The sequence below is a fragment of the Filicampus tigris genome, chromosome 6, assembly GCF_054856515.1.
Source record: "Filicampus tigris isolate MCC_2025a chromosome 6, RoL_Ftig_1.0, whole genome shotgun sequence".
NCBI lineage: Eukaryota > Metazoa > Chordata > Actinopteri > Syngnathiformes > Syngnathidae > Filicampus > Filicampus tigris.
The window spans coordinates 16,166,534-16,179,970 of NC_141222.1; the positions used below are offsets into that span (position 1 = coordinate 16,166,534).

The following is a 13,437-nucleotide window of genomic DNA, read 5'->3' on the forward strand; positions in this document are numbered from 1 at the left end:
GAATACTTTGATCTGTTCAATTGGAAGACAGAAAATGGTTGAATCAAAAACAAAGCATTATCAATCAATAGAACAAATTACATTGGGGGAACAAAGATAACACGAGACGTCATAAGACTGCGCAACGTGGAGCCGAGCGTTTAACTCCACCCTACATTGAGCCACGCCCCGAACTGAGCTTTGCAGCCAGCCAGGGCTACTCTTAGTGTGGCTGAAAAGATGGCGGACTCGCTGTCGACGGGTCTGGCGGACGATCCCGAAAAGGAGGACAGGGAGATCGGCGGGAGGACGTCGAGGGCAGGCAGGGGCAAGTGGAAAGACGGTGGCACGGATAGTCTGCGGTTCAGCGACAAAAATGGCAGCGGGAAGGGGAAGAAACGCAACCTGTCAGGTGGGAAAGCTAGTCCGGCTAGGGCTACTAGAGATAGCCCCCCAGTTTGACAGCGATAGCAACCCGCTTTAGTGTCTGTTGTTGTCGCGGGCGATTATGTTGTGATCCAAAGGGGAACCCGACTGTAGTTTATGATTTACTGGTAACGTCTTTTGAAGATGTGCCCCTAATTATTTTAACGTCATGTTAGCATCCCGCTAGTTATACATTAGTTACAATATTATGCGACCTGACTGTCAACAACATGGCACATTGACACTGTATTGTTTAGTGTTTGTCCAGCATGCCCACCAGCTTTTTGTGCAATTTAAAAATGTGCAACTTTTGTAATGAAATTGACACCATGGTGCATTGTTGTGTCTGTGCAGATCTGTCCCTGGTCAGGTTTGTAACCACTGAGCTCACCAGGGGTTACTTCCTGGAGCACAACGAGGCAAAGTACACTGAGCGCAGGGAAAAAGTCTACACTTGTCTCCGCATCCCCAAGGAGTTGGAGAAGGTGAGCTAAAACTTATAGTGATCACCTGTTGTACCGCGTTGCTGTTACAAGTTGCTTATACAGTACATTTATTATTTTGTGTAAATGCCAGTAAGTGAGATTAATGGCTCAATACAGGTTGTGCGACATGCTTGTTAGCATATTTGTTTGCTGATATCGTCGCTGTCGGACGTAATGCTTGCATCGCCAAAATAGCTACTTCTCACATCAAAGTATGCGCTTCAGAGGGACTCACCGACCAGACAAAATGCATTTGGCTCTTCACAAAGGCAAACGACTGTGGTACATATGCTTCAAACTGTTCTTCAAAGGTCTTAGAGCCATGATTTGACGAAGTAAATAAAACGATGAGCTGACTTTTAACCTGCGTGATAGGTGGAATTGAACCACACACCAATTCACCTTGGTGGCTGACCTAGTGTGCAACGAAAAGCACTATGCATTTTTAACATATCAGTCTTACTCAAATGTATCTAACCTATGTATTTTCACTTACTGACTAAAAAAAACATCCAGACTTTCAATCATTGGGTGACAATTATGCTGCACGGCTCGCGGAGAGTGAGGGAAGAGGTGGTTACTAAGCGACAGGACAAGAAGTAGCCTGGGATCTTTTTCCACTGGTTTGGACCTAGACAGGAATTTGGTGGTATGGATTTTTCACTGTTAAAACCGAGAGCCCTTGCTTTGCTTATAATGAGTAGGAGATGAACAGCAGCTTAAAAAAAAGGGAATTCTTTCATCTGATTCTAATAGCACGGCAGGGTCTGGGGGTGTTTAGGCTCATTTATGAGCTGCAGCTTTGTGATTGTTGCCCTCTTTGTCTTTTTTGTTTAGTTGATGACATTTGGCTTCTTCCTCTGCCTGGATGCCTTCCTCTACGTCTTCACGCTGTTGCCCCTCAGAGTGCTGCTGGCCCTCTTGCAGCTTCTCACACTGCCATGCTGTGGTCTTGGGTAAGAAAAAATAAGTCCTCAACCTTATCAATGTAATATATACATATCAGTATAGTCATTCTTGATCCTTCGCGTATTTTAATAAAAGCATGGCACATGTTAAGACACTTTGTAGAAAACATCAGAGGTGGCCATTTTACTAAAATTTGCCGGTCCGTTTATCGCCATCCATCTGCAGCCTGGGTACCCTTCCGCTGTCCATCTATCTGCCTTTTTGTCAAGCTGGATCAAATGGTAATCGCCTATAGGCCGGTCCGTCAATCATTTTAAACGCGCTTCCGTTAGCGCTTCCATCGACCGATTTCTCCCTCAACTCCTGAGTGACATGTGAAACCGACATGCGGCCGATGTGAAAAGGACGCCTCATCGCGACCGGACTAAATACTAAATAATTTTAGGACCCCATGGCTGTAGCGGTGCAAGGCCGGGGGGTTGCGTATGACCGAGGAACAGTCTTTTTTTCTTGTCTTTTTAATTGGTGTACAGGAATCAAGTGTAATTGTACATCCATTACAGTAGGTGGCAGTGGTGCTCTCATTTATTTCATCCATCCATTCCCCAAACCGCTTATCCTCACGAGGTGCTGGAGTCTATCCCAGCTGTCTTTGGGCAGTAGGCGAGGTACATCCTGAACTGGCTGTGGACCTGTTTTCTGAAGCTGATCCGTGATTGGTCGTTACCTGTGCCCTGAGTAGTTGTGATGTAATTTTCAGTCGACAGAAATGACAAAAATGGCCGCCCCATGAGATGGCTAAAAAGGGGGTGAATTTTGCTGCTTAACTCATATTCCACAAATTCAGTATTAATCAAAATGCCGTGTTTCAACTAATGGGTCTGCTGGGAACATATTCTTGAAACAATAATATGTGTGGGTTTATTTTCCTCTAAGTGTTCTTACATAAACAAAAATGTTGCATGTATTATTACTAATTGCCTGTAGAGGGCAGTAGATAACTTGGACTTGTGCTATAGAGGCGGGCGCCTCCTGCAGCCGGCCCAGGTGTGCGATGTCCTGAAAGGCTTCATCATGGTCCTGTGTTATTCCATGATGAGCTACGTAGACTATGCCATGATGTACCACCTCATCCGAGGCCAGTCTGTCATCAAGCTCTACATCATCTACAACATGCTGGAGGTACTCCCAGAAGGAAGACGATGGTCATCAGCATGGTGACGGCCAACCCCCTCTCATCATCTCCTTTCCACTCTGTTTTTTTTTTTTTTTTATGGGCAGGTGGCCGACCGTCTCTTCTCGTCATTCGGCCAGGACATCCTGGACGCGCTTTACTGGACGGCCACGGAGCCCAAAGAGAAGAAGCGGGCGCACATAGGCGTCATCCCCCACTTCCTCATGGCTGTGCTCTACGTCTGTATCCTTTGCTATCTGCTCTGCAGTGCAGTTTCTGCATCATATTCAATATGAAAGCAGGATTTTAGAGGATTTATTAGCTTCATATTTATTTATTATACATGTCTATTTGTATACATTTTAAACCCGAAAAGGTTTGTGATTTTTCTGTATATGCTGCAAAATGGTGTCAAATCATTTTTTTTCTGTTGGACAAGGCCTTGCTAAATGAAGCTCCTCCACCTCATGTAAACATAGTTCCTTCAAACCAAAATGCTAAAGCAATATTTCAAAATTAAGACATGGCATTTTGAGGCTCATTTGAAGTCTGTTGCTTACAAAATAGTAGCACCTACTGAAGCTTAAATAGTTTCTCAGAGGTGTAATGCTTGATTTTGTCTTAATTAGTTGCCAGGTGCATCATTCACAGCAAGACAAGAAAACTATCTACCCTCTACTTAAATAAATGGGCAGCACCTCTCTACAGGTCAGCGTCCATGTTTTCGGCCTCCGCTTGGTTTGCACGGCAGCATAATAAAGTAACAAGACAGTCTAAAGCAATGTATTGTTCGACTTTTCAGTATTTCCATCTCCAAAAATATGTTTTACAGAGGGAAGCCAGCTCTGTAAAAAAAAAAATATATATATATATTTTAACCAATATTCTAAAAATCACATGAATAGTCTCGATTTTTGATCCAGTGATTGGATGGGGACATCCCTTCAATTTGTTTGTTCTTCCTCAACGTGCTTGATCATAGTTCTCCACGCCATCCTCATCATGGTCCAGGCCACCACGCTCAACGTCGCCTTCAACTCCCACAACAAGTCGCTCCTCACCATCATGATGTCCAACAACGTGAGTAGTACCACTCATCAGCTCAGTTGACAGATTTTAGACAATGGATTTCAACTGGAACAATGTGCAGCTTTCATTTGGAGACTGTGGTTATTGACTTATTTCATTTAGTGCTATACAATATAAAGAAAGTAGTTACCAGATTCTTCAAGTCAGTTCAAATCAGATAAATTGACCAATGGAGAGAAGTAAAATAAAGCAATAGCTCATAATCCGTCACCATACACTACAACATTCTCTGTCCAACATTTAGGAGACAATTATGAGGTATGGGAATTTATGGTTGCTATCCATTGTAGAGTGAATAACTGAACCACAAAGTAGCAAGGGAACACTGTACTGCAATTTTGATGCTCATTTTGTTAGCTCGTCGATGGCAATTTGCAGTTAGTGTTAGCATTAAGCTAGCAGACTTTCATAAATTAAGCAGTTTTGGTTAAATACACAGGTACACTTGAAATGACAAGTTTGCATGATATACTTCTATTTTTTTCACTCAGACTTTTCCTGTGTAGTTGTTGTTCCTAATGGGAATAAATGAAGTGTCTGATTGGGGAGAGATATTTCATATATTTCAAGTGGACGATGCAGCCGGCGATAAATTGAAAAAAACATACCGAATGCTGCGGCCAGTCACCGTAAAGTACAGCTTCCATCCATTTTTGTCTCCTTGCAGTTTGTGGAAATCAAAGGAAGCGTGTTCAAGAAGTTTGAGAAGAACAACCTTTTCCAGATGTCAAACAGCGGTAAGTGGAGCCACGCACACGATGAAGCCAAAAGGTAAATTTAAGGAGGTGCGTGCAGACGCACTGTACGCAAAGTAGGTTAATCCAGGATTCATTTTGTGTTTTGTTTTTGTACGTCGCCCTCAGACATAAAAGAGAGGTTCACTAACTACATCCTCCTGCTCATTGTCTGTCTAAGGAACATGGAGCAGTTCTCCTGGAACCCAGGTAACCACATACAAAAAAATGTCTACCAGAAAAAATGTACCCTTAAGAGGTAGGATTTAATGCTACAAGTTGGTCAAAGTGTCAATAGGTTTAATAGTTTTCTGTCATGTCTATCCTAAAAATGTCACAGGAACATATCCTTCATGGACAAAAATATTGGGACACTAGAGATCCTTGGAATATATATTTTTTTGTTTCCAAAATTAAGGACGTAATCATACTTAGATGACAATTCAAGTCAAAAATTGTCTTTGCAACAATATGTTATATTGCTCCCACTTGTCCAAACACGGCATTGTGATTTATATTTTTTGTGGGATAAGAATCAAATAGATTAATCCACTGGTTTTCATCTATGTTAGGCGGCTGACATCAAATGATGTCAAAGTGACCTCTTGTTCGCATTGTGGACGTCACGGCTTATCTGTTGTCTTGAGTTTGGTCATATGACGTTCACACAGTGAGCAAAATTTCTAACTTAAAAAAAATATATATTTTATCATATTAATTTACAGATTTTGGTCTACAAGGCTGCCTTGACAAAATTCGTTTCATGACCACACATGAAAATACTTTTGTCTCAGATTGTCTTTCTCCAGTAAAGTAAATGGAAATGCCATTAATCCGTTACTGTCATCCAAAAAGCTAACCGTTTTGGTCTTTAATAACAATAGCACCCAACAGTATTGTACTTTATAAAAATATACATAAATAGAAAGTAAAGAACTTTACAGTGTGTGCTTCTTGAGTGTATGCTTCAATGACCATTGTAACATTGTGCTGCCCCCTTCTGCTGTGTGTGTTTGTGTGTGTTTTAGCCACCAGGGGGCATTGTAATACTTAATATAATTACTACGCAAAGAAGACAATTTCTTTTAATATCCTTAACCTGCATTTACTGTATATTAGATGTTTTTCATAGCGGATAAAGGATTAGAATATTGCCAATAGGACCTGACCGGTATGGATTTTTTTTTTTTTTAGGCCGATTCTGGTATTAGGCAGAATAAAGTTAGGATAACAGATTAATCAGATAATCAATGTTGAACTATATGAATGGTGGGAATAAAATAACTTCTTTTTGGACACTTAATGCTTGCAACAATAAAGATATTAATTACAGGCAGAACATTTGACCGTTTTACAATACTTTGTTCTTCTCTTAATTCTTACAAATTTTTGAAGCGGGCTGGTGTTTGAACGTCATTATCTTTGCCTGTTGTTGTAATGTGTAATCCTCTCCCAGACCACCTGTGGGTGCTGTTTCCCGATGTGGCCATGGTGATTGCTTCCGAGGTGGCAGTGGACGTGGTCAAGCACGCCTTCATCACCAAATTCAACGACATCAGCGCCGACGTGAGTGCCTTTTACACGGAATGAGCCCCGCCAATCCAAGAAATCAAATGAATTGATACTTTTTTGATAATCGATTAATTACCTTTTTTTAGTTTAAAATTTTCCAGATGCTCAGAATCTCAGCTTCTCTCCAATAAATATTATCTGATTTGTGTTTAGTTCTCCATGAAAGCAGACAGATTATGTTTTTGTTGAATCAAAATAATACATTTGGTTTTACTTTGGAAAACAATGATCAACATTTTTTACTATTTCTTGATTTGTTACAGACCAAACTAGTGGCTGAATCATAAGTTATGTTTGTGCATTTTCGGCACTGTCACTTTGAAATATTGTCCTGTTTTTGAATAAAGGGATGGAAATTATTTTTTTTAAATCAGATTCATCAACAAAATAACAGATAAATAGATTTTTTAAACAATCGTTAGTTGCAACCCTACAATAAATACACCACTACTTATGAAACACTACCTGAAAACACTCCCATTACGGATCTGTTAGGCATCATTATTTTAGTTTTATTTTACAATTCTTATGATAACCTTGTGCGAGAGTTAAGAAATGACATTGCTTGTGCAGGAAATAAAGGTTTTATGATGGTGACGGTTGGGTTAAGTAGCATCACAGGACAGATTGTGTGTTCTACTTTATAGGTCCCACTGTATTACTTGATATGATGTTGACATTGTATGCCGCATGTGATTTAAAACTTGGCAAAAAGCACAGTTGTGATATGCTGTCTTTCTTATATTTACGTCACAGGTTTACGGAGAGTACCGAGCCAGTCTCGCCTTCGACCTGGTCAGCAGTCGACAGAAAAACGTGAGATGTCGCAACATTTTTTGTGTGTGCGTGCGTGCATGCATTTTAAATCAAGTAAATTGAAAGTAAAATGTACTATCATTATCATTATCATGAAAAAGGAAGACATGTTTCCCCTGTGCAATGAAATTCTTACTTTCTCTTCTACGCACTCTCAATTAAAAGTTCTGTGTCAAAAGTAACGCAAATAAGTTGAAATGGTTAACCCAACACTGGGGGTCTGAGCCAATGCTGGGTTACTTATACCCAGTGACATCATGTTGAATCAAGATTTTGATCCAACAAGGGGTAAAAACTACCCATGCTGATGAGTTAAAGCTACTGAGATGTATGTTACCAGGTTATTAGTATAGCTGGGTTAAAAATAATAATACATTTATCACAAACATTTACTAGGAAGAAGAAGCTAATTTCCCCATGGCAAGGCACTCACATTATATGTTTGGCTTTTCTTTCTTTTACTATTATTATTATTGTCAAGACATATCTGATGTTGTGGCTGCTAGATTGTGCATACTCAAGTAAAGAAATATACACAAGATGGTTGTTGGTTGATCACATTGTACTTGTGTGTGTCCATCGGTGTGTGCATGCAGGCTTATACAGACTACAGTGATTCTGTATCCAGGAGAATGGGCTTCATTCCTCTTCCTCTCGCACTGCTGGTCAGTTGCCAGATACATCAATCTTTATTTCTTGTCATGTATAGTGCAAGTTTTATTGCATGCGCTTCTTTACCCAGCTGATCCGCGTGGTGAGCAGCTCAGTGAAGATCCAGGGCTCCCTCTCCTTTATGTGTGTGCTGCTCTTCTATTTTGGGTAAATGTCCGCCTTAGTGCATGTTTTTTTGGGTGGGGGGGATTGTAAGAATGGCAGGTTCACTGAGTGACATTTGTTTGTGAGCAGGTTGATCACTCTGAAGGTGCTCAACAGCATCGTCCTGCTGGGCACGTCGTGTGCCTTTGTCAAGGACGCAAATATGGAGGAGAAACTCTTTGACCCGCCACCCTCGGCCGTCTCCAGCCGCGTCAACTCCCGGGCTTACCGTGCCAAGCCACCTCACACCACCGCGACGCAGCAAGGTAGCATCAACGGCATTTAGTACAACTTAATAAAAGTGAATGCATTATATTTAAGTACTACTACTACTTTTAAATACACTTTGATTTTGGTCTACACTGAATTCCATGAAACTTAAGGAAATGGCGTAGCATGTGCCAAACACAAATGAATACAATATTCCTTTACCCCTTTTTAAATTAGAATAAAAATCTAATTATATATAAAATATCCTATTTTTAGCAAAGCATTGCTGCCATAGTTGTGTGATATTTTCCCATTTCCCCACCTAGTTCACAATGAGCTGAACCAGAGTGGTATTCTGTTACTGGATTGTGTCCATAATGACCAGCATGTTCAAAGATGAGGGTGTCCATATATGGACAAGGCACCAGGACAGACCCGAGGCTGCAAATCAATAATCGATTTTGTGGTCGTAAACAATAGGTATCAAACCCGGGGCCTCAAGGGCCGCTTTCCTGCATGTTTTCCATCTCTCCTTGCCGCAACACAACTGTTTCAAATGATCAGGATAGTATCAAGCTCCTTCAGAGCTTGCTGATGAGCTGATCATTTGAATCAGGTATGTTGCAGAAGGGAGAATTGGAAAGAATGCAGGAAAGCGGCCCTCCAGGACCGGAGCTTGACACCTTATGTCTCCCGGCTGGTATATGAACACCTCAGGATTTAACCTGGGACAGCTGGATGAAATGACTTGGGAGAGCAAAGTTTGAGCTTCTCCGCTTAGATGGTTAAGGAAGTGATTCCTAGCACAGCCAATGTTACTGAACGCCACAATTCATCCCACAGAACCAACGACGGACAAAGCCGGAATACCGTTGGCGTCAGTCAGCCCGCAACCAGCCTACGTGGCAGAGAGCGCCGCCCTCCCCGCTGTCCCCAAGAGCGACTCTGACACCTTCCTCACCACACCTGACGAGGAGGACGATGTCATCAAGATCATCAATACGGACACGGGCCTGGACGAGGAGGTGCTGGCGCGCCGGACCCCCAAGAAAGACTTGCTGGAGATCGACCGCTTCACCATCTGTGGCAACCGCATCGACTGAACGTCACAACTGCGGCGGTGACTGATCAGTATTTATTAATTTATTACAGACACAAACCAGCAGAGGCTTTAAGCTGTTACTATGCCGTGGTAACGAGTTCACCAGGGCTCGCCGGAACCGCTGCCGGTTGCTGCGCAACCTGCTTAAGACAGCGTGGAGACCGCAGTCACAGAAACCAGAGATGTGAAACTGTTGCTGAAATGGTTACAAATGCACTGTGTGTTTGTCTTTTAAGCACAATCCACAGTCAGCCATTGTTTTAAGAAGGAACTAATTTTATCGTTATTTTAACTTTTTTTTTTATAGTGAACAAATTTGAGGTTTTTATCTGAAGTGGCAGACTCGTCGTAACAAGCTGGAATCCTGATGCCATTTTTTTTAATTTTTTGAAACATGTTGCTGAGTCATTAGCCCGTTTCCCACGGCCTGGAGATGCCGGTAGTTGTTTGAAAGGGTACAGTAATCATTCGCGAAGGATAGTGACCGAGCCCTATAACGAATAACACAAATACGCAAGTAACTGACAGCTCCCATGAAATTGAAACAGTAAATACTCTTCAAACTATGATTCCAAAACTACTGTTACACCCTGGACTGGTTGCCGGCCAATCGCAGGGCATGTACAAACAAACATTCACGCTCACATTCACACGTATGAACTCAGTTTATTCAGCTTGAAATCCTTCACATGTGACCCATCCCCAGTATCTATAGACGTGCCCCAGGGCTCCAGCCTGGGTCCCCTGTGCTTCATCATCTACCTTCTCCTCAAAAGGTGCTCATAAATAGCATTTATTATTGTCAACTTAAGAGTCTTATTTAAAAGAGTGCTGAGGTGTCTTGAAAGCATTAATTGGTCAATATGCACGCAGTAGAAAGAATTACAGCACAGTTAAAATCCACAAAGTTTTTGGGGGGCTGATTATGTCTCATACAAATTAACTTTGTTCACCCGGCACACCTGCAACGCAGAGTATGGCTTTCATTACCATGATTACCAAGGACAAAGTGAGGGTTATTACTAGCCAAGAGTGTGAACAAAACAGCTAAATGGTCGAAGCCAAATTTCATCAGCAAGCCGCCAAATAACACCAAATTAGTTGAGCATATTTGTGCATGTGGTGGAAATATTTCCCCGTCAACACCTAACACTCACTTATCCCGTCCTGTTGTTTTGCTATGTAAAAGGCTAAAGATCTGATGCGGTAGTTTTGGGGGGGGGTCTCTCTGTGTGAAAGAGACTAATGATAACAAATGCAAGTGTAGCTGAACATCTTTTACACTAGGCGTGAGGAAACCTTTTTCCTATCAAGACATTTTTTAAATGCTTTAAGGACCATCGTAAATAATGGAAAAATATGATACAATCAAATGTTGTACATTTGATGAGCATTTGTGGGGCTTTTTCTAACAGTCCCTCTGAGATATGGTTTTATTTGTTTTTAATGGCCATTTTTGGTCCTCTGGCCATAGGTTGCCCAATTTGCTTTTAGTACAGATCGACTGATTTTTAAAGTATTTTGACGTTATAGCGGCAATGTAACTTTTAAAGACTGCCCTCAAATAATGTTTTTAAATGATCAAATGACCAAATTTGCCCTTATTTGCTCTCATCGTGTGTACAAGCATCCACTTTACCACTTTAGCTAATTTTCTTCCTAAATAATCTCCGAACAAAACATCAAGAACAACCTTTTGCAGGTAAAATGACTGAAACAAGAAATTATTGGTGTGTGCCATGATAGATTTCAACTCATTCTACATAAAGTACATGAAATATTCTGTCAAAATGTGATCCATGTATATTGGGTTATAAATGTTTTTACACCATGTCACCATTATATTTTTTAGTTTTGTAGTGAATTATTTGTAATAGCGTGAGGCCATGTTTAAAGGCCACTATCATCTATAGTTAAATCCCGATTGGATTCCATCTGAATTTGATTCTAAGTGACACTTTCAAAAAGTAAACAAACTCCGCTTCCCTCATATTTGTCTCACGTGATATACAGTGGGTATAAAAAGTCTACACACCCTATTCAAATGATGTTTTTGCGATGAGACCATCACCATAAAATCATTTGAAGTTTTGTGAACTATGACTTTTACAAGAACTTTAAAAAAATCTTTTACAGATAAAGTAAAAAGAAACAGCTGAGATAATATTTGCACAAGTGTGCACACCCTCTTTCAACTAGGGATGTGAATGTGTGGGAATAAGTTGGGACTCCCGCATACTCGTGGCTCGGCACCCGCGGATTCATGTATTCACAGATTTTGTTTTTCCACAATATTCTTTTAAAAGTATTTTTATTTGTTTTGGGGGAAGCCAAACCCACTTTTAAAGGAAAACGCGTATTGACGATTTATCCCAGTAAAAAAAAAGCATTTAAAACGTACTAAAACACGTATTCGTGCTATTCACGGGCCGGCCGGTCCCTATCCTCCGCGAATAGCAGGGGTCCCCTGTATGTCACAAAAACCTGGCATTAGAGTGTGGGTGTGTAGACGTCAACTGTACCTAATTGCATCCATGTCATCTTTTACTTGCTGCCTCTTTGATTGTTTAACTGAACAAACAATGTTACTGACAGCTTCTTGATTTGCTTCTCGTTCAGTTAGCGTTTGTGTGAGCGTGTGCGTGAGACGTAATCTTCACAGAAGAGCCACTTCTCCACCAACAAGCCCAGGAACTTTTTGTTCCTGGTAGAATAAAAGGTTTTGTTTTCTAATGCTTCCTGGTGTTCTTAATACACTTCATGTTATATGTTTAGTATTGTGGTTGTACTTTAAAACGGTGTACAACTGCGCTGTATTAAACTGATAGCCGTTTTTAATAATTGTGGGGTGGACACCTTGTACCGCCATAACAGTTACTTTTCAGGAGACCCCAAAATTGGCTAGTTTGTTCATCCATTAGCATTGCATCGTAAAACAGAGCAAGCCATTTTCAACATTTTAGATTGGTCAGTACAGTGTAAAAATAACACCCACGCGTGCGGACTGATCACTAGTAAAGAATTTTGAAAAAATATTAAATTCACCAAAATGTGACTTACAATGTTTTGGCCCGACGCTAGCGATATGTAGAAAGGAGCCAATTCATTATTACTAAGTAACTGATGAAATTGCTGCGCTCAAATTGTCTACTTAATTGGTGGGGAGGGACGGCTCTTGCCAAACTTCGTTAAGTGCGTCACAGGGGCCTGTTTTAGCCGCGCCCCCCAAATCGGACATCTGAGAAAGTGAGTTTGCTATAGTACCTCAACAATTCAGTACCAAATTGCGCTTATCTTTAATAAACATATTCAATGTATTTAGAAACAAATCACAAATCATATTATTTACTTGTGTATAAATGACTGATTTCATTATTCAGATGTAGTAATACATGTTTTACATTTTATGCAATGTATACAAATTAAATATGACAGTTTTTATTGTTTATTGTAGTTTTTATACTGTCATATAACATACAGAGCTAATATTTTTTCATTTGCTCTATTCATATTCATTTTTTTCACATACCTAAGTATTTCATAGGGGCGGCACGGTGGTCGACTGGTTAGCACGTCCGCCTCACAGTTCAGAGGTCGTGGGTTCGATCCCGGCTCCGGCCTCCCTGTGTGGAGTTTGCATGTTCTCCCCGTGTCTGCGTGGGTTTCCTCCGGGTACTCTGGTCTCCTCCCACATTCCAAAAACATGCATGGTAAGTTGATTGGACTCTCTAAACTGCCCCTAGGTGTGGTTGTGAGTGCGGATGTTTGTCTCTGTGTGCCCTGCGATTGGCTGGCAACCAATTCAGGGTGTCCCCCGCCTACTGCCCAAAGACAGCTGGGATAGGCTCCAGCACGCCCGCGACCCTTGTGAGGATAAGCGGTATGGATAATGAATGAATGAAAAAGTATTCCATGTGGTAGGTTATCATTCAAAATACATTTTATAAATACAAATTCAGTATTAATATTTCTATCATTTGTAATCATTGTTATTTTTTATTTAATACAGCTCTAGCATTGGATCTGCATTAGATTGGGTCAAGTGTACCTAATATTGTGTCCCAATGCCAGTAAGATAATGGTTTTAGCGCGTGTAAGTCAAGGAACCGTCAACAAGTATCACTA

The 13,437-nt window shown here is 40.9% G+C and overlaps 1 protein-coding gene across 1 annotated transcript; it reads left to right on the forward strand.

Annotated features, from left to right (window-relative positions):
- The first annotated feature begins 200 nt into the window (after positions 1-200).
- tapt1b (transmembrane anterior posterior transformation 1b) lies at positions 201-12,045 on the forward strand. The gene is made up of 14 exons (XM_086034239.1): positions 201-391; positions 760-890; positions 1,728-1,846; positions 2,819-2,981; positions 3,081-3,216; positions 3,956-4,053; positions 4,730-4,799; positions 4,926-5,006; positions 6,253-6,362; positions 7,125-7,184; positions 7,781-7,849; positions 7,927-8,003; positions 8,091-8,266; positions 9,054-12,045. The coding sequence occupies exons 1-14, from the start codon at positions 220-222 to the stop codon at positions 9,311-9,313; spliced, it is 1,722 nt and encodes a 573-aa protein (XP_085890365.1). The 5' UTR covers positions 201-219; the 3' UTR covers positions 9,314-12,045.
- The last annotated feature ends 1,392 nt before the right edge of the window (positions 12,046-13,437 follow it).

Bases quoted from the DNA above. Each gene is read 5' to 3' on its own strand.
- tapt1b (XM_086034239.1), top strand. From the start codon at position 220: ATGGCGGACTCGCTGTCGACGGGTCTGGCGGACGATCCCGAAAAGGAG. The intron at 891-1,727 runs GTGAGCTAAAAC...TTTTTTGTTTAG, and splicing joins TCCCCAAGGAGTTGGAGAAG to TTGATGACATTTGGCTTCTT. The intron at 3,217-3,955 runs GTATCCTTTGCT...GCTTGATCATAG, and splicing joins CATGGCTGTGCTCTACGTCT to TTCTCCACGCCATCCTCATC.